At 43.6% G+C, this 20,571-nt stretch overlaps 1 protein-coding gene across 2 annotated transcripts in view; it reads left to right on the forward strand.

Annotated features, from left to right (window-relative positions):
* The window catches only part of PCSK5 (proprotein convertase subtilisin/kexin type 5), a 639,880-nt gene extending 629,654 nt beyond the window's left edge, over positions 1–10,226 (forward strand). For both annotated transcript variants that reach the window (XM_068236619.1, XM_068236629.1), the window contains exons 35-37: positions 5,309–5,409; positions 5,704–5,887; positions 9,377–10,226. In XM_068236619.1, coding sequence (XP_068092720.1) covers positions 5,309–5,409; positions 5,704–5,887; positions 9,377–9,789 — 698 coding nt within the window. In that variant the 3' untranslated portion in view covers positions 9,790–10,226. The remainder of the gene's footprint in view (positions 1–5,308; positions 5,410–5,703; positions 5,888–9,376) is intronic.
* Positions 10,227–20,571: the final 10,345 nt, after the last annotated feature.

Here is a 20,571-nt window from a genome sequence, read left to right on the forward strand (position 1 = left end):
GCGCAGGCGCAGAATTTTCCAAGCTGCAGGAGTGAGACAGGCGGCACGTGCAGCCGAACTTTGCATGCGCCGACTGGCCAAACTTACAGGGCTTCTACCGGGATGAGAAGGTGGAGGAAGACGGTGTGGGAACGATCGGTGTGGAGGGGGCTGAAGGAAGCCCCAGGTATGTATAAATCTTTTATAACGATTCGTTTCTGGTACACTTTAAAGCATTCACAAAAATACAAATGTTAGATACTTACCACAGCAGTCCAAAGCCTTTAGATCAGCCTTTCTCAACCTTTTTACCTTGGAGGAACCCTGTAAATAACTTTTGGATCTCAAGGGACCTCTGCAAACAATTTTTTGGTCTCGAGGAACCCCTACATTTATTTTTCAGGAGGCATGGTCTTTAAATAGGTTAGGCTGCTAATTTCACTATCTCCTATTACACTGCCACTCATTATACTGTCTCCTGACTCCCCAATTTAGTGCTTCTAGTTATAGTACCACCTATTATAGTGAGCTCTATTACACTTCCCCCACGATGGGGTAAAATGCCAAGGAACCCCTGCAGAGTCCTCAAGGAACACTGGGGTTCCAGGGAACCCTGGTTGAGAAAGCCTGCTTTAGATTGTCCAGAGGTTTCATGGATCCCTCTCCAGCATCCAAGGACAGGGTGCCTCTTTGTCTTCTCTACAAGAGTGAACCTGTTGTTGAACACATCCAAGCATGATATGTGCAAGTATAATCTGTGCATGCCCAATAGAACTAAGCACCCTGTGCATGAGGGTGAATGCGCAGTGCATAGTGTGAATGCACTCATTCATGGCGTGCTCCCTGCCAGGAGAAACATACAATATGCCAGGTTGAATATACTTAGAGGGGGCCCAGAGCAGGAATAGCAAGCAGAAGGATCCAGGAAAAATCTGGAGTATCTGGAATATAAAGATTGTACCATCCACAATCTAAATTATGCTACAATCTTTATATATGGTAGTTTTCCATGGTCCCCACATACCAAGGAAATATGTCTCTTTGACCCCTATGGTGATCTATGTATTCCGCATTATAGTGGAGGTGGCTACTTCCAAAAATGTATTAGGTATGCAGTGGGCTACTTGTTTGATTAGGATGTGAGTCAATACCCCCTCCCTGTTATGGTGATGCTTGTTATGGGGTGCATAATGGTGGTATTAGTTATAGGAGAATGAAATTGTGTCCTTCATGACAGCAAAAGCATATTGCTTGCATCAATGAAGTGGTAAAGTTTAATATTTAAAAACAATTAACCTCCCTGGCGGTTTATTTATTTTGCCAGGGAGGCTGCGGGAGGGTTTTTTTTAAATTAAAAAAAAAATATTTCATGCAGCCAACTAAAAGTTGGCTGCATGAAAGCCCACTAGAGGGCGCTCCGGAAGCGTACTTTCGATCGCCTCCGGCAATCGAAAGTAACAAGATAGGCCGCAATGAGCGGCCTATCTTGTTTCGCTTTCCTCGTCGCCATGGCGACGAGCGGAGTGACGTCATGGACGTCAGTCGACGTCCTGACGTCAGAGCCGCCCGATCCAGCCCCTAGCGCCGGCCGGAACTGTTTGTTCCGGCTGCGCTGGGCTCGGGCGGCTGGGGGGACCCTCTTTCGCCGCTGCACGCGGCAGATCGCCGCGGAGCGGTGGCGATCGGGCAGCACACGCGGCTGGCAAAGTGCCGGCTGCGTGTGCTGCTTTTTTCAGAACTCAAATCGGCCCAGCAGGGCCTGAGCGGCGACCTCCGGCGGCATACCCCGAGCTCAGCTCGGGATTACCGCCAAGGAGGTTAAAATGGTCAAAGGCTGCCACTTACATATTTGATTGGTAAATCAGCAATGCACCCAACATAATCCCCCCTAAGAAACAACAAAAGTCGCCAATTTTAAAGCATAAATAAATATATAAAGTGCAATGTGCTGACAAACAAATTTATATAAATTAATTAAATATAAAAAGTGCATAATGGAACAAACCAGACCACTCAGTAAGAAAGAACTACAAGTGTGTACATAATATCCATTGGTAATCAATTGACAGAGAAGTTCAAATGAAAAAAATAGTGCTCAACCACAGGATAATCCTACCCTGGTGTCTAGTAGTAGGAAAGCTGTGGCTGCGCTAAGGGCCCTTTCACACTAGAGGGCTTTTTTGGCGTTTTAACGCACACGGCCATAGTTGGCGTTTTCCAAGGTAAAATGAAAAGTCCATATACTTTCATTTTACCTTTCACACTTAACGCTGCGTTTTGGAGCGTTGCGTTTTGAAGCTCCCAGCTTTTTTTAGGGCTGACTGCAGCATTTCTCATTACAATTGATAGTAATGTGTTGGTGTTAAAACGCCTTCAAAACGTCTTCAAATCGCCTACAGCCAAAATGCAGCGTTTTTAGCTTTTTACCGCTGCCTGTAGTGTGAAAGAGCCCTAAGGGCTTGTCTAGCATATCACAGAAGGCTGCTCTTCATCAGAGGCCATCCATGCCCAGATGGCCTCTGATGAAGCAAAGCATTCCACAATGCACATTAGGCAAGTCTTGGTAGCGCAACAGCACCATACACCCACACCTTGCCTCTCCTACGACTAGGCATCTGGGTATGATAATCTTGCTTTGAGTACACTTTTTTTTATTTATTTAATATGAACTTCCGTTTCATTTCATTATTGATGGATAATATGGAGGCACAGTTCGTTATTTTTTTACTAAGTGGCCTGGTTTCTTCCATTGTGCACCCCTTTTATTTATTTTAATGTGACTGTCTGCAAATTGCACTTTATATATATTATTAGTTTATGTTTGAAAATTGATTGTGTGTTGTTTCTTGGTGAGATTGTGTCATTGTGCATAAATGGTGGCCTATGACCTTTTCAATTGTTTTTCTTTTTTTTTTTATTATGGATATGTTCTAGATAAACTTAACCACTTATTTGATATCAGCAACAAGGTTTTTGTCATGATTTTTATGTTTTTGTGCATCTTTTTTGTATTTACTCTACTAAAGTTTTGTGCTTGTCATGGTGGGACATAATTGCTGTCAGGCTCGTACTGAGCCGCTAAAGTGCCGATGGTCCCATCGGTGGGCCTCGGCCGCCCCGCCTCCTGGGGGCCCCAATGCTGAAAAGGAGGGGGCTAAGCGCAGGGAGGGAGGAAATTGTGCACAGAGTGGCGGGGAGGGGGGGAAGCCTCACTTAGGGCCCCCCCCCCCCCTTCCACGCTCCCCCTCCCTCCAAAATTGCAGCCAGCAGCGGCAGCAGCAGCGGAGAATAGCTTACCGAGAGTCAAATCCATAGCTCTGCGTGCCGCTGGCTGGACTGGGCTTCTGCGCTGACTGTTCAATCACACTCTCACTGTACTTCCTGTGAGAACATGATTGGACAGTGCAGTGCAGGAGGCCAGACCAGCCAGCGGCACGCAGAGCTATGGATCTGATTCTCAGAAGGTAAGTGATTCCTGTGCTTGCTGCCGCTGCTGGCTGCTATTTTGGACAGGGGGGAGCGCGGAAGGGGGGACCCCTAGGTGAGGGAGGGGGGAGGCTTCCCCCCCTCCCTGCCACTCTGTGCCCGCTGCCCCCTCTTCCAGCATGGGGGGCTGAGACCTGCAGCTGCCTACCTAACTGGGGGGGCCCTACGTGAGGGTGGAAGGCTTCCCTGCCGATCTGTGCCCACTGCCCCCCCCCCTTCCAAGCTGGGGGGAACTTGCATTTTGTGGGGGTATCTGCCACCAACCTGATTGCATTTTGTGGGGGTATCTGCCACCAGCCTGATTGCATTTTGTGGGGGTATCTGCCACCAACCTGATTGCATTTTGTGGGGGTATGTGCCGCCAACTTGATTGCATTTTGTGGGGGTATCTGCCGCCAACCTGATTGCATTTTGTGGGGGTATCTGCCACCAACCTGATTGCATTTTGTGGGGGTATCTGCCGCCAACCTGATTGCATTTTGTGGGGAAGTGGGGGTGGGCCCCAGGCTGAAACTTCCTTGGTGGGCCCTTAGTGGCCCAGTCTGACCCTGATTGCTGTACTTGAAATAGGACACCGTGATAACAAATACATGTTATTAGGGCACTGGGAAATTTGGGTGCAGGGTAAAGCCGAAAAATGGCTCACCCTGCTCCTGCACAAGTCCCGGCGGCATTATTTACTATTCCTCCTCCTGGCTGCCACTGAGTCAGGGTAAGACGTAATTCAGCTTTCAGCTATTTCTGGCGACTGAATAACATCATAATTTGGGCTCCTTTTGATGGTGCCCAAATTACTGACTGAGCACCACTATAGTTGTAATTCACACTACGGCCTATGGTGGCGCTGGCTGTGGCTAAAATTCCAGAGCCATTTTTACCAGACTCAATTGAAAACACTTGTTATATTGCAGATATAATCATGGCCCTTGTAGGGAAGGCATAATGGCTGAACTTTTTATAGGTGGGATATTAAAGGCTACCCTTGTTATAAGGGAGCATAATGGTCACAGTTGTTAGGGCTGGTTCACACTTGGCACTTTTTCAGCGCTTTGCTGTTCGCCGACGATCAGCAAAGCGCTGCTACTAATGTATTGATACATTCACACTGCAGCGTTTGCGATTTCGATCAATCGCAAATGCGCTGCATGCAGCATCTTTGGGGCGATTGTGCTGTGAATCTCGTTCTATTGACGAAAATCAAAAGTGCAAATTGCAAGATTTTGCCACCGAATAGCGATTGTGGACAAGAACGTTATTGCCGGGAAGCGGCGGGCAAGCGCCCAATGTGAACCGGCCCTTATAGGGGACATAATGGCTGCACTTTTTATGGGGGGATGAGTGTGGCAATATTACAGGGAGGACACAATGAAAGCAAACACAAGTGGAAGGAAGTAATACCACCATGGGAACAGGTCGGACATGACTTAGAAAGCAACATGTCCCAAAAAGTGGGCAATCAGGGATATCTTGCTTGGGGCACCAAAATATTTAGAAACAGCTCTGGTTAAATTAAAAGAAAGACCTTCTTAAGTGTTTACCATGCTCTGTTTAGATAGCACAGTAAAAACTCCTGAGCCAATCAATGTTCAAGTTGGCTATTCTAAAACGATATCTAGAGAGCAGAAAAATATCCTTCAGAATTAAGGTATCATTCAGAACAAATGCCATAGAGATAACAGAATAATACATACAGTATCCCTGATGAAATCCAATTAAAAAAAATTATCAATAAATGCTGCAGTTTTCCAGAAAAAAAACCCACAGGACACTCACATGCTTATCTTGTTAATGTTGTTTAGCTTCCTGTTGGAAACTTTTTCATGCACATTATATTTACATCCAGGCTCGGGTGCTCTTTCATGCACATCATGCGTATCAAGTTACCAACTATCCGGGAGAATTTGCCACTCAGAGTGCTTTGCGGGGGAGTACAAGAGTACACAGGTATGCTGTTTTTTTACCTAACAGATTTTAATGAAGTCTACATTTTTAATGTAATATAATGTGTTTGGGCCAGAGCAGGATCACCCACAAAGCAAACCTAAGCAGCTGCCTAGGGCATGAAGAGAGTCTAGGTTCTGGTGGATGCTAGCCCCACCAACAGGTGACCATCAGCAGGGAGCAAAAACTGCCATCTTGCCTAGGGCTCCATTTCATCTTAATCCATTCCTGGTTTAGGCCCTAGAGTTACAAGACAAGACTGTGCAGCCTAATCTGATTACTATTTGCCTTTTCCAGGATCAGGATGGACAGTGTGAGAAGTGCCATGAAAACTGTGCTGAATGTAAGGGACCTGGACACCTCAACTGTACTGAATGCCCTGCAGGCTTTTCACTGTATATGTCTGAATGGAGATGTGTGCACTGCTGCCATAACATAGCAAAGGATGCAGGGGAATGCTGTGACTGTACTGAAGCACTTGGTAAGAACAACAATATACTGTATAATAAAGATGGATTGGGAAATTGTGGATTCCCTTTTATATGGAGGATGTGGTCGTTAGTGCATTGTCACAACTACAAACTATTCCCAGTCTCTGAGCAAAATCTGGAGACGGCACACCTTACTCCACTCAAAACAGGATAGACAGAAGGAGTGCATTTCATCTCCAAATAAAATGGTGTAAAATAAGAAAATAAGCAGAGTTAGCTTGTGCTCAGTTCAATCGTGTGGAGGAAATCTAACCACCTCAGTACTAGGCTGTTATGCCCCTCTTAAAGAGACACTTAGCAGATCCTATTAAATTAATCAGGAAACCCATTTTGGGCCTCTTGCACACTACATGAGATTCTGATGTGCGATTTTACATACGATTCCGATTTGCAATTTTTAATCAGTACTGTATGCTGCATTTTTTCTGTGTGTGTAGGGCCAGGCAGAGGCTGGGAAGGCACCAGCCTCTGGGCCCAGACCCCAGAGGGGGAGGCTGCCTAATACTGGGGGGCACAGCTGGCTACACTAGGCAGAGGCTACCTAACAATGGTAGACACAGCTGGCTATCTAAACAAGGATGGGGAGGAGGAGCACTTTGCCCCGGCCCTGTGTGTGTGATATTATTTGTCCTTCTTCCCAAGAGCACTCTGGAAGATTAAGTGAATAAGCAGTTCTATCCTTGCCAGCAGTAAAGATGTCAGCTCCTCCTCAGAAGTAAGATTTTACAATGGGCAAACAGTCACTGACTACAGGGGAGTAGCACAAGCCATAGCAGCTGCTATGCGGTCCTGGAGCATAGGAGGCCCACATGGTACTTAGTTTATTCACTATTAACTTTCTTGTGTTCCTCCACCCTCTGACTTTGTCTCATTGCCCATGAGCTATGTGCAGTGTAATTGATCAATTCATTCACATCCATAAGGTAGGGGCAGGTCACATTGCTTAAGAATGCCTCCATCTAAGGGCCCCATGAAAGTTTTGCTACGGGGCCCTATGATCTCTAGCTACGCCACTGACTTACTAAATCATATAAGGATGACTATAGTAAAAATACAATAAGTTGTTTTTTAAATTAAGTTATTAACAGCAAAATATACCTTTACCAGACCATTATTTTTACAAACGTCACCCTGTGCTCACTGTGATTGCTTCATACAGCTCAGTTGTCATGAGACAGCTGAGCTAGTGGTGGGATATACGAGTGATCACAGCGTGAGCGTGTGGAGCTGGTATTGTTACATCTGCACAGGAGGATTAAACCTCTCTAAGCTTGGCATGGATTTAACTATGAGTGCTCTGAGTCCTGAGGCAGTTGGAATATGACATTCCACCTATATAACCGAATATTTAAAGTGAAGATTGGATAACATCCTGGCGGGAAAATACATTTTTATGTATAACCTTTAGAAAATACTATACCAATATTTTAACAACAGACCTTGATATTGCTCTGCATACACCTCCATGTGCTTAGGTTTGATAGTTCCATGAGTAGAGACAGACAAACCTTAGATGAAGCCCCATCAATGTTCATATCCGTTCCATTGGTGGCCTTCAAAGCCTGGGGGCCCATCTTGCAAGGGCCATAAAACTAGAGTGGATATCATAATCCTTACACCTATGCACCCCATCTGAAGAATGGACCCCTTTATCTGAGGTAGTGAAGTAGTAGTCGGGCCCCTTTTCCAGTTCTGGGCACCCCTGTGGACGCAGGGGCTGCTACCCTCTAGTTATGCCCCTGGGTAGAGGTTTGTAATCTGAAAGTTATTTTCCTAGGTCAGAGTTTAGAGTTCCCTTCTCTAAGGTTTGCAGTACAGAGTTTAACGCTCTGTATGTTAAGGTTTTGTTTAGAGGTCTCTGTCACAAAACATGTGTCAGCATGCAGAGTTCTGTATTTAGAAATATGTGGTCACATTGCTTTGTTTCTGTGGTCAGAGTTCCATGACTTCAGGTTTGTAGTTAGAATTCTGTGTTCTGCACAGGGATGGGCTCACGGGTAATTTGTAATTAAAATGAGCCTTAATTGCCGCAGCTGTGCAGCTGGGTGATAAGGGGTTATTTACCCACAATTCCGCCATCCTGCCTGCGCTCCAAATAGCTTGCACGTGTCCTATTGGACGCGTTGCAAGCCTCACCACAGCACACTTCCTCCTTCCAGCTTGAAGGAGGAAGTGCGCGTAGTGAGGCTTGCAACGCGTCCAATAGGACACGTGCAAGCTATTTGGAGCGCAGGCAGGACAACGGAATTGTGGGTAAATAACCCCTTATCACCCAGCCACACAATTGTGGCAATTAAAGCTCATTTTAATTACGATTTCGAGTCCTTACGGACTCGTGATTACCCGTGAGCCCATCATGGTTCTGCAGTGCGTGGTCAGAATTCTGTGTTCTGAAATTGAGGTCAGACTTCTGTGTTCCATGGTTTGCATATGGAGTTCTGTGTTTTGATATCTGTGGCCAGATATTAGTTTTCCATGTTCCAAAAATTCCATGTTACAAAATGTTTTTTAGAGATTTGTGTTCCAAAACTTATGGTCACAGATTAGTCTTCTACATTGAGAGATATAAGTAAGAGTTATGTGTTAATAGGTTTGTGATCTAAATTTAGATTCATATACCAATATTTGTGACATGGTCTAAGGGTTTACGGTCAGACTTTCATGTTTCAAAATTTGTGGTCATAATTCTGAGTTCCAAGAGTTGTGGTCATTGAATAGATTTTCATGGTCCAAGGTGTGTGTCCAAAGTTATTCTGAGATTTGTGGTCAGAATTCAGATTCTGTATTTTTAAACTTAAAGGTTTAGTTTCATGCTGTAAAAGGAACCTGAAGTGTGAGACCTTTGGAGGTTGCCATATTTATTTCCTTTTAAACAATGCCAATTGCTTGTCAGACTGCTGATCTTTCTGATCAGTAGGGTCTGAATCACATACCTGAAACAAGCATGCAGCTAATTGTGTCAGATCTGTCAGGCATCTGATCTGCATGCTTGTTTGGAGTCTATGGCTTAAAGTATTAGAGGCAGAGGGTCAGCAGGAAAGCCAGTCAGGTTCCCTTTAAGGTCTGTGGCCAGCGTTCAATGGCTAGGTTTGTGGTCAGAGTTCTGTATGTTGAGGTTTGAGCTTGTCAGTGATCAGAGATTTTGTGATCAATGTTTTGTCTTTCATATTTGTAGTCAGAGTTTTTTGGTCAGTATTTAGTAGGTTGGATGTCAAAGTTCAGAGGTAGTTATATGTACTGCTTTCAAATACAGTAATCATAAGATCATCCTACAAAAGGGCTTAATCCAGCATGGAGGGTTTTTTTTATTTTCAAAGTCTTGCTAAATAAAATACTGTAAATGACAAGTAATTAGCATCTTTAAAGTGTTTTTAAATGATATCATCAGTGGCAGCTATCATATATACCGCTAACTTCAGAATGAATTCAGTTTGATTCAGTTTTCTTTTGAAAACCTTAATTTTCTTTGTGTCTTCTAGAGGAATGCATCTTAATAACAAGACTCCAGGGAGAGAAAGATGGGTTCAAAATGACAGCTTTCTTCGTGGCCACATCGATTCTGCTGGTGCTTAGCATTGGTGCAATTATATATTTTTGGCGACGAGCTCGTGCAAAGACTTCAACTGCTACCAAAGGCGGATATGAAAAATTGCCAGACCAAACCAAATCTTTTCAGTCTTTTACGAGCAACAGAGAAAGTACTTCTAGTTTTCAACGAGACCACGTAATAGAATATCATGATCGTGAAGAGGAGGAGGAAGAAGACGATGACGAAGATATTGTCTACATGGGTCAAGATGGGACAGTATATCGCAAATTTAAATATGGACTCCTAGAAGATGATGATGAGGAGGACTTGGAGTATGACGATGAAAGTTATTCATTTAGATAATGGGTTGAAAATGTCCTAGCTATTTTACATTGAAATAACGTAAAATGAGTACCAAAAGAACGTCCAAGTCGAAGTAAAAAATAAAAATGGCTGTTACCCAAAGCAAAAAAAAAACGTAATCATTTTTATGTTTAGCCTGCTCAAAAACAAAGTCTGTTTGCTATGAGCAGCACTTTCACTCTCTATCAATCAGGCACAATGTCTATGGAATTATTTATCTTTTCAAGGTCCATAAATAATTTTAATTTTTAATTTATCATATTAATAGTTTCCTTATGGTGTCAGCCTGGGTAAACAGGTATGTTATTATCAAGGAGGCAGCTGTCCTAATATTATGCTAGACTGAATTGTGTGAAATGCTGTCATGTGGAAATGGTATCATAGGAGATGGTAATTAAGATGTATAATAAATAAATCTGTTGATAAGAAAAAAACAATCATCATACTTAGACTGCTTAATTTGCTTGTCCCTGTGTCCTGATATTGTATAATGATATTTATTATTATTATTATTGATTTATAAAGCAACAGCATAATATTCCATGGTACTGCACAAAGTAAGAACAAATCATGGAGCACATAGCAATGTAGTCAATGGTAAACACAAAATATACACATTAGTAGTACATAATACAGAATTGGTAGATATAGTAATTACAGTGATAATCATAACATGATGAACAAAATAATTGATAAGCTAAGATTTATGATATGTACGGGAATGCAGTCACCGTACTGGCAATATACAGTTGTTTGAAGTCCCCTCTAACACTTTTCATCTCTGTTTGCTTATTCATAACATTAATAGTTAAGGTGGCCACTAGGGATGCTCGCTGGATTCCGGACGGAATTAGGTCAATTCCGATTCCGGCGGTCGGAACGGAATTGCTAAACCTTTAAAACTGAATTCCGCGGAAATCTATCTCTCTCCCTCCTCCTCCATCATCTTCCAGGGAATTGTAGTTTTTCAAAAGCCAGCTTACATACCATGGCTGGGAATTGAACCCAATGAGCAATCCAAGAGAAAAAGTAGCATGCCAAAAACCAACTTACCAAGGCTGGGAATTGAACCCAGGTCTCAGTGTGTGTTAGGCAACTGACGTATCCGCTATACCACCAACAACACTACATGCTGAAGTCAGCCTAGCATGTACCATTATGAGCAATCCAAGAGAAAAAGTAGCATGCTTAAGGATTTGTAGCATGTCAAAAACCAACTTACCGTGGCTGGGAATTGAACCCAGGCTGGGAATTGAACCCAGGTCTCAGTGTGTGGTAGGCAACTGACTTATCCGCTATACCACCAACAACACTACATGCTGAAGCCAGCCTAGCATGTACCATTATGATCAATCCAAGAGAAAAAGTAGCGTGCTTAAGGATTTGTAGCATGTCAAAAGCCAACTCACCATTGTAATATACCCAAGAGAAAAATTAGCTCTCTCTCTCTCTCTCTCTCTAGGACTTGACGCCATTGGACTGAATTTTCAGCTTAAAACCATCAATGGATACCAGCAGAATTTCACAGGCATTTTCGGAATTCCGCCAGATTGAAAAAGCAATTCCGTTCCGACCAAACGGAACGGAATGAGCAATTTCCGCCTAAAAATTCTGGAAAATTCAATTCTGCGAAAAGCGGTGACCATCCCTACTAGAGAGAGAGAGAGAGAGAGAGAGAGAGAGAGAGAGATGAATCTACCTGGCCATCTGGGGTTCTCTTCGGACAACTGTTGAACACAAAAGGCAAGGTCATGCCTGGCTACAGTTGGTTTTTGGCATGCTACTTTTTCTCTTGGATTGCTCATAATGGTACATGCTAGGCTGGCTCCAGCATGTAGTGTTGTTGGTGGTATAGCGGATACGTCAGTTGCCTAACACACACTGAGACCTGGCTTCAATTCCCAGCCATGGAGAGAGAGAGAAAGAGAGAGAGAAAGAAAGAGAGAGAAAGAGAGAGAGAAAGAGAGAGAGAGAGAGAAAGAGAGAGAGAGAGAAAGAGAGAGAGAAAGAGAGAAAGAGAGAGATATTTCAGTGCCCGGGGAGAAAGACAGTTTATGCGCCCCCCTGGTGGCAAAGAGCAAAAAGGGCCACGGCCCCGCATCAGAATGTGAGCGTGGTCATCGGTGCTGCTATAAAAATACGTAATAATATGGTTGAAGCACAAAGGAATGCCTGGCATGTAAGCAGAGAGTCCCAGTCCTGTTCTGGCTGGCTGATTCATACGCTGCTGTATTCAAGCCACCCCGTGCTAGGCAGCATGTGACAGCTACTCCATGCTACTGGCGAAGAGAGAAGAGGCACCATCTGTATGGGGGGGGGGGGGGGCGGAAGAGCAAAGAGAGAGACACTCCGGGAGAGATGAGAGTCGGCTCTCCACCAATCAGGCACCTGTAGGCTCGTGCCTCGACCCTGCACAGTCCGATCAGCACTCCAGTCCACACTGAAAAGTCCCTGTGTGATTCAGCCACGCCTCCAGCACTGACTCAAACTTCCAGGGGCTCCAGTGACAGCATCTTGCAAGTGTAAGCTGCGTGCAGCACGTAATGACGTGCACTGGCACCAGCTACTCTTGGCAGACTCAGGCAGAGAGGAGATTTAAATAAAAAATAAAGCGGCTTAGCGCCCTTAGGGAGTCAGCGACCGGGGACACGTGTCCTACACCACCCACCCCAAGCTATGCCCCTGATCTATAACATTTGAACAGCAAGCGTTAAATTAAATGGTTGCATTTCCAGCGATTTCTCGATCACAAATAGAGTGAAGCAAGGCTGTCCACTCTCACTGCCTAATTAGCATAAGAAGCATTCATTTTATCATTCCAGGAAGAACCTGAAATACAAGGTAAGAAAACAAGTGAAGAAAGAGTCAAATTTTAAGTATATGCAAATAACCTACTGTTAACTTTATCCAACCCGGTCATTTTTTTATCAACAGGGGACTCTACCATGTGTGCCAACGTTAAAATTAATGAGGAATAATCAGCAGTACTAAAATAATTTCTGTTTAAAAAGATACAAAAGTAGAGTAAATGTAGTTGGGTGAAATCATTTATAAATTATGTATGGGTTATCTTAAGAATCAGCAGCAAAAAATAATATATCCTACAATATAACTCAATGTTTACTAACACAGGTCTGCAAAAACATTTTTTTCGGGAGCTATTTTGGTCATTCCAAGAAATCTTTATGTTTTTTGGTGTGCTGAATCCGAAAATGACCTCCATTTTGTCATAGGACATCACATTACCTGACAATTTATGTAACTACGTTAACTAAGGCAATACCTCAAAATAAATGGAAATGGACTTATAAAATTAAAGTATCACAATTTTTTTCATGAAAATCCTTATTTGAACTGAAATGAGTTCACCTTCACACACCAAACTTGATTCTTCTTCCCTGTGAGGCTCCTCTTGGTGCATTTATGCTTGTGAGTAGCATCTGGAATGTTTCTCTGAAGCATCCAACAGTAGTCATCATTGTGCTCCCTGGTATCTCCTTTCCAACTCTTCCCAAATTGTACAAAAAGTACATACCTCCCAACTTATTGAGATATGAAAGAGGGACACTTGAGCAACACTCCTGCCAGACCCCTAGCCACGCCTCCGGCACACCCTTAGTCATGCATACCATAAAGATTTCATAAGAAAAAATGTTTTTATAATTCGAACCAAACTGGTCCCTTCTATCCTGGTTTATTGTCCTTCAGATTAACATTTTCAAATAAGAAATATATTAATTTAAAGGATGGGAGAGTCAATTAAAGTCTTATTAGATTAGAGTCAATTAAACACATAGTGTTTTATCAGTAGATAAAATACATATATTTACATAGATCTGTACATGAGTCCGGAAAGAGGGACAAATGAAGAAGAAAGAGTGACAGAGGGACTGGGTTCCAAAAGAGGCACAGTTAGGAGCTATGAAAGTAGGTGGGACTGGAGGAAATGCACCTTCAAACTCACCAGGCAACCTAAAGCTTGAAATGCTTTGTTCTTGTAGTGAGGATCTTTGTTATAGCTTAAAACTTTCAGTACGACTGCAATCCACCTTCTTTTTGAGGATCCAAAAATTTAAACAAAAATTGATAAATTTGAAGACAATGTTCCATTTTCTGGCAAATCATGACATCTAGGAGTTTTTTTTTACATTTTATTTGTTTTCAGCACACCAAATTACATGGAAATTTAATGAAAAAAAATCAAACCGCTTTTTAGTCTCAGACTTGTGTAATAATACTGAAAACCTGGCAGGATCCCTATTGCAACATAACAGGAAGAGTGGAAATTATAAAAAAGAAAATTCTTTCCAGTACTTGGGTCAAGACACCAATCACTCAGTTCTAAGCATCAGATATTTGCTGGTGCTACAGGACTGGAGACTTGGTAAACCTAGAAAAAGTAATCTTTGATTTCAAGACGTTTTTTCATAGCAGTCTATGGTAATAACCTTCCTTAGCAGTATGCCCCACACTGTGTCGGGCATACCGCCGGCTGTCCCCAGGAGTCCCCCAGTATAATTTTTAGAGATTGTATAGCTGAAATAGCTTCAGCTCGCACTAGGCTAGCTAGCAGTGGTGGCCGGCTTCCCCCGATTACTTTTGATCCCCCCAATCGCCCGCTAAATACATTACCCCCCCCCCCCCCTGGATCCAGCGATCGTGCAGCCTCCCTGCACATCTCCGGTCCTCTCTATGGGGAGGATTGGGTCTGCGCATAACGTCGCCGACGTCATGTTCGATCCTCCCCGCCGATCGCTGGATCCAGGCTGGGTAATGTATTTGGCGGGCGAACGGGGGTATCAAAAGTAATCGGGGGATGCTGGCCACCACTGCTAGCTAGCCTAGTGCTAGCTGAAGCTTTTACAGCTATGCAATCTCTAAAAATTATACTGGGGGACTCTCAGCTGCAAACCCTCCTGAGCAGCGTAATGCTCAGGAGGTTAACCGACTTCTTACCCCATCCTTGGAAATATTAGGGGAAAGGACTACAATTTGAAATCTGCAAAAGGATATGACTTTTTTACACACGCACAATCATAGTCATCTGGAGGAATCAGGACTCGATCCCGCAGTTGACAGTTTAGAGGCATCTCAGGTTTGTTTCTATAGGGGGTGGGGGAGGAACGAAAGACCAGATGAAGCCGCTTCCTGTGGGCTGGGTGAGAATGTATTTTTTTGCAAACAGAATATTAATTAGGAATGTAAATTTCATGACAGGGCTATGGAGTCAGTACAAAAATCACCCAACTCCTCATCTTATGAAACCTCCTACTCTCTAATTTACTGATAACAGAGATGGCTCGAACCTCAGATTTTGGGTTCGCGTACACGAACTTCCGCAAAAGTCCGCAAACCGGCGAACTCGGAGAACCACAATAGATTTCAATGGGCAGGCAAACTTTAAAAAACTACAAACACTGTTTCTGGCCACAAAAGTGATGGAAAAGATGTTTCAAGGGGTCTAACACCTGGAGGGGGGCATGGCGGAGTGGGATACACGCCAAAAGTCCCTGGGAAAATTACGGATTTGACGCAGAGCAGGGTTATAATCCCTAAAGGGCAGAAATCACATTGCATTTCTAAATTGGTAAATTGGAGGCATAAAGTGCTTGAAGACATCTTGCGTGTGTATACATGGATCAGGTACTGTAAGTAGTGTACTACTTCACACTGACAGACCAAACTCACTGTGTAACGCACTGCAAACAGCTGTTTGTGCAGTGATGGCCGTGCTGGTGCGCACGATGGCAAGAGTGCAGGCGATGGCGGTTTTCCAACCCATATTGTCGGGCTGAGGTAGCTCAATGACAGAACAACAGTGATTGTCCAGTTGATTGAATTTGGTCTGTCCACAATGAAGCAACGACCTTATTATATTGGATGTGTCCCCCGACACACTCATATAGGTCATTGCTTCATTGTGATATGCAAGCCCCTTCATCGCGGCACGGTAATGATCACGAAGGGAAATTGACACATGTACATGTCTTTTGTTTTGTTGTTTCAGCCGCAGTGCAGCCAGAAAAATTAGGCATGTACACGCACCAGAAAAAAATATTATTATTCTTGGTAGCGACCTTAAAAATTAAGGAATTCACCTGGAGTCCTGTCCTTGTCTCTCTGTGGGCTGTATGCAGTGTGTCACCCACAAAGAGAGCTATGCTTTAGTAAGTTCAATCACACAGATGCAGTGGAAAGATATGCACTGCTCTAATACAGTGTGCAGTCACACAGATGCAGTGGAAAGATATGCACTGTGCCACTTGTCTAATACAGTGTGCTGTCAGACAGTGGGACTACAAATCCCAGCTGGCATGGCTGGCAACTGTCTGTGGACTGTATCTATATTCAGTGTCACCCAGAAAGACAGCTATGCTTTAGTAAGTTAAATCACAAATACAGTGGAAAGATATGCAACGGTAATACAGTGTGCTGCCAGTGGTGGGACTACAAATCCCAGCTGGCCTGGCAACTGTCTGTGGGCTCTATCTATGCAGTGTCACCCACAAACTCACAAACTATGCTTTAGTAAGTTAAATCACAAATATAGTGAAAAGATTTGCAATGGTAGGGTAATACAGTGTGCTGCCAGTGGTGGGACTACAAATCCCAGCTGGCCTGGCTGGCAACTGTCGGTGGGCCTGTATCTATATGCAGTGTCACCCACAAAGACAGCTAAGCTTTAGTAAGTTAAATAACAAATACAGAGGAAAGATGCAATGGTAATACAGTGTGCTGGGCCTGGCACAGTACAGCAATTAGGCCCAGCTGCAACAGACAGGGCTGTATCTATGCCTGTCTGTGTGTTACACACACACACAAAAACACATCAGAAGAATATTAGCTCTCAAAAGAGCTTTTGTGGGGTGCTTTCAGCAATAAAATTCAACGAGGGGGGGGGGGGGGGGGACCGTTTGGGCCATCTCTAATAACAGTCTTCTTGAATAAGAGTATTTAACATAAAAGGCACCTAATCGCTGCTAAAGCTTAGGAATCTTAAAGCTATACAAAAATGGCATCTGCTTTTGCAAACAAAACTAAGCTCTGGGCCAGGAGGCTGACACTCTACCCTGTCAGCCATCCCGGCCTGTTATTGCCAAAGTGAATTCTCCAGCATGTCATCTGTATAATAATATCCTCTGGAGCCCCACATCAGCCATGATTTGGTGTGCTTGGTGTGTAATACTTATCTCCTATGTTGTTGTCGCTTAAGGTAGGCAGTACAAATCTGACAGCTTTTGCATTAGACCAGCTCCTCATGGGGGATTTTTATCATTTCCCAATTTTGTTTTACAAAAGCAGTCTACTAAAAAATAATGTATATATAAAATGCCAGCCGGCATGTATTGTCCAGTGCTACGTAAGCACTATATAAATCCAGTAAATAAAAATAATCTGCCAAAAACATTTTGATAACGAACACTAATTGTAAAATGTTTTTTTGTTCTTTTGGTACTTTTTGGAAGACTTGACTCCTGTTACATCTGGCATACAGCTAACACAGTGTTTCACTGGAGGATAACGTCTCATCATCCGTTTTTAACCACTTCAGGACTCAGCCTTTACCCCCCCTTAACGACCAGCGCTGATTTCTAAGATCTGTGCTGGGTGGGCTCTACAGCCCCCAGCGCAGATCAAATAACAGGCAGAGCGACCAGATCGTCCCCCTTTTTTCCCCACTAGGGGTATGATGTGCTGGGGGGTCTGATCACTCCTGCATGCATGTGGGTGGCGGGGGGGTGGGCACCTCAAAGCCCCTCCACGGCAGGATTCCCCCTCTCCCTCCCTGCCTTGGAGATCGGAGGCTGCACAGGAACGGATCTGTCCTGTGCAGCCTCTAACAGGCTCCTGCCTGTCATGTGACAGCGATCCCCGGCCGCTGATTGGCCGGGGATCGCTGATCTAGTACAACGCTGCTACTGTTAGCAGCGTTGTAAAAATGTAAACAAAGCGGATTATTTCCGCTTGTGTTTACATTTAGCCTGCGAGCCGCGATCGGCAGCCCGCAGGCTATTCACGGAGCCCCCTGCCGTGAATTGACAGGAAGGAAGCAGCCGCTCGCACGAGCGGCTGTTTCCTGATTAATTAGCCTGCAGCCGGCGACGCAGATGTGCGTCGCTGGTCCTGCAGCTACCACTTTGCCGACGCGCGTTATGAGTGCGCGGTCGGCAAGTGGTTAATCTAAAGTTCTAGCAAAACGTGGTAACACAAAAGAACAGTTTGTCAAGCAAAATAACAAGTTTGCCTCTAAGTGGCTTTAAAATGAATGTTTTGGAACAATATATTTAAAGTCCTTGTGGCTGGATCTTAAATGGATCTAGCTCAAAAAAAAAATCCTGTTTTTTTGTTGTTGTTGTTGATGTAACAGAATTGGATAATCCAAAGACTCCCCCCCCCCCCCCCCCCCCATCCTCCTCAATGCCATTCCAGCACTGGGACCTACTGAAAATTTGTTGACAGTTTGCACCTGCGCAGTAATACAGACCTGATCGGGTTCGACTTTCTCCACCTAAACCCAAGCAGGTCCATGCTACTGCGCAGATGCGAGTCACAGTAGCACGGACCCAATCGAGCTTGGCTTTTTCTGCCAAAGCCCAGATGGGTCTGTGCTACTGCAAAGGCGCAGTGTGGCAGTGAAGATCCAGGGGTCCTGTGGTCCAGGAGGGGTCTGAAGAAGGATGGGGGAGGATCCAGACGCTTCCCTCTCCCGAGGCATCTTTTATAAAGCGGATCTGAACTCAAAAAGATACACAATGGCATAATAACTTTTAGAGAAAAAACATTTCTTTGTTACGGCGGATACAAATCCTAAAATAAATCTCCAGTGGTTCTATTTCCTGATTTCATGGAAGCAGACATATTGTTAACATCCTGTGCTTTCAAACAAGCTTATCTGCCATGGAAGTCAGGTGACACAGGAGAGATCAAGTTACAACTTGTGATTAGACACAGATGAGGGGGAATTAGACAGGCTAAACTCTCTAAATACATACAGGGTGCACTTCTCTCTGTTTTTCTTCTGTCATGTGCAAGAGTTCAGGTCCACTTTAATTTCCTAAACTGACAGGTTTGCTTTAAACTTACCGGGGTTTCCCATCTTAATCTTTGGATACAGGTAAATAAGGGATATGGATTGTGAATGTTAAAAATTTACCCATTAAAACCTACCAAAAGGCATGTTCAGTCAGAATTTAAGCACAATACACAAAAAAGAGGGGAAGTGAGCCGCTTATCAAGCAGAAAATATTACAATCTAAAAGTATTCTGTCATCCACAGTATAGTGTAGTGTAGAAGATCCCCGGAGAGCTTGCAAGAGCAGAGCTGCAAAGGATATTTTTGATTTGTACGTTAGGCTCCATTAGTGCTCATAGAACTGTTGACTAATGACCAGGCAGATTACAGATAACTTAAATATTGCCACATGTAGTGATAGGCAGGGATTAATGGCAGTGATGGAGCAGATGGATAGAAATGGAAAAATTGTCAAGTTATTGATACATGAGAAGAGTTGGCAAAGCTAGTATGGTTGAGATGCAGCAGCGAGAAATTCCATAGGGAACAGTTCTATCACAACTAAAAGCATTCTAATTGGCCCGAATAGTGGGGGGTGTATTATTACTACAACCTATTTGAAACCTAGCTGTTCGAGAGGCTGTTGTCCACCCAATCATGTTAGTAGAATTTCCCTTCTTGGTGGCGCACCTCAACCATACTAGCATTGATTAGGCAGCTAGGGCTTTCTCAGATCATGTCAAAAGGTCAGAATACATGAAGCATTTAAAGTGCAATACTAATCAGTTCACTTAACTGTTAACAAAGATATAGATGTATATATTCATTGAAAACAATATACAAGGGTTGTCCAGAAAGCAACAAGCTATTTTCTTTTATCTGTCACACAAAGTATTTTGTGCAGTTTAACTTGTATCTGCAGGTTAACCTCTTCTTTCCTTGCACTACTTGTCACATGAAAGCAGAACACCGGTAACTGTTCAGCAGCATTAACATGAAGCTCTTCCCCTTCAATTCTTCCAACCCATAGGTGGGGCCTGTGATACTACTACAACACAGGGATGAAAAACCTTGTCAATAGATATTATAAATGCTTAAAGGACCACTATGAACCTTGAACCCCTTAAATAAAGAGGATCCGCTTGGTAATGAGTTGTAGATATGCTAAAACATTTTTTTAATCCTCTGCTCCCCCTGCTTTATTGGACAAACGGCATCCCATAAACATCTAGTTGACGTCGGATAGTGGGTCACAAGGGTCCCCATCTAGATTTATTAAATTATTCTCCCACGTCTGATGGCACAGTACATGCTTTGTAATGGCAAACAGCCAATAAAAAGCACCTCAGCGCCATCTACAGTACAAAGCACAGGAAGACGAGAGGTTGTCTCTCACTACTCTCACAATTGTTGCTGCGATCACGCGGCTTTCTGCCAGCGTTGGAGGGGGAAAATTAGATTCTGACAGATGCGCTTTTCCACATAATGGTGCCTCCTGTGATGATGGACTCTGCTGCTTTCCGACACTGACTGGATGTTTATGGGATGCCGTTTGTCTTATAATGCAAGGGCAACAGAGGGTTAATAAAAAACATTTTTGCCTCAAAGTACTAAGTTGCTCCTCTTTTTTTTTTTTTTTTTTTTTTTTGATACAAAAAAAAATTGCTCCTCTTTATTAAAGAAGGTTAGGCAAAAACACCACTTTGATAGTTGCATTGGGCCTGGTACATTAAGCAGCTGTAAGGCAAGGTATTAGTTTGGGGACTGAT

Source organism: Hyperolius riggenbachi, chromosome 1 (genome assembly GCF_040937935.1).
Source record: "Hyperolius riggenbachi isolate aHypRig1 chromosome 1, aHypRig1.pri, whole genome shotgun sequence".
NCBI lineage: Eukaryota > Metazoa > Chordata > Amphibia > Anura > Hyperoliidae > Hyperolius > Hyperolius riggenbachi.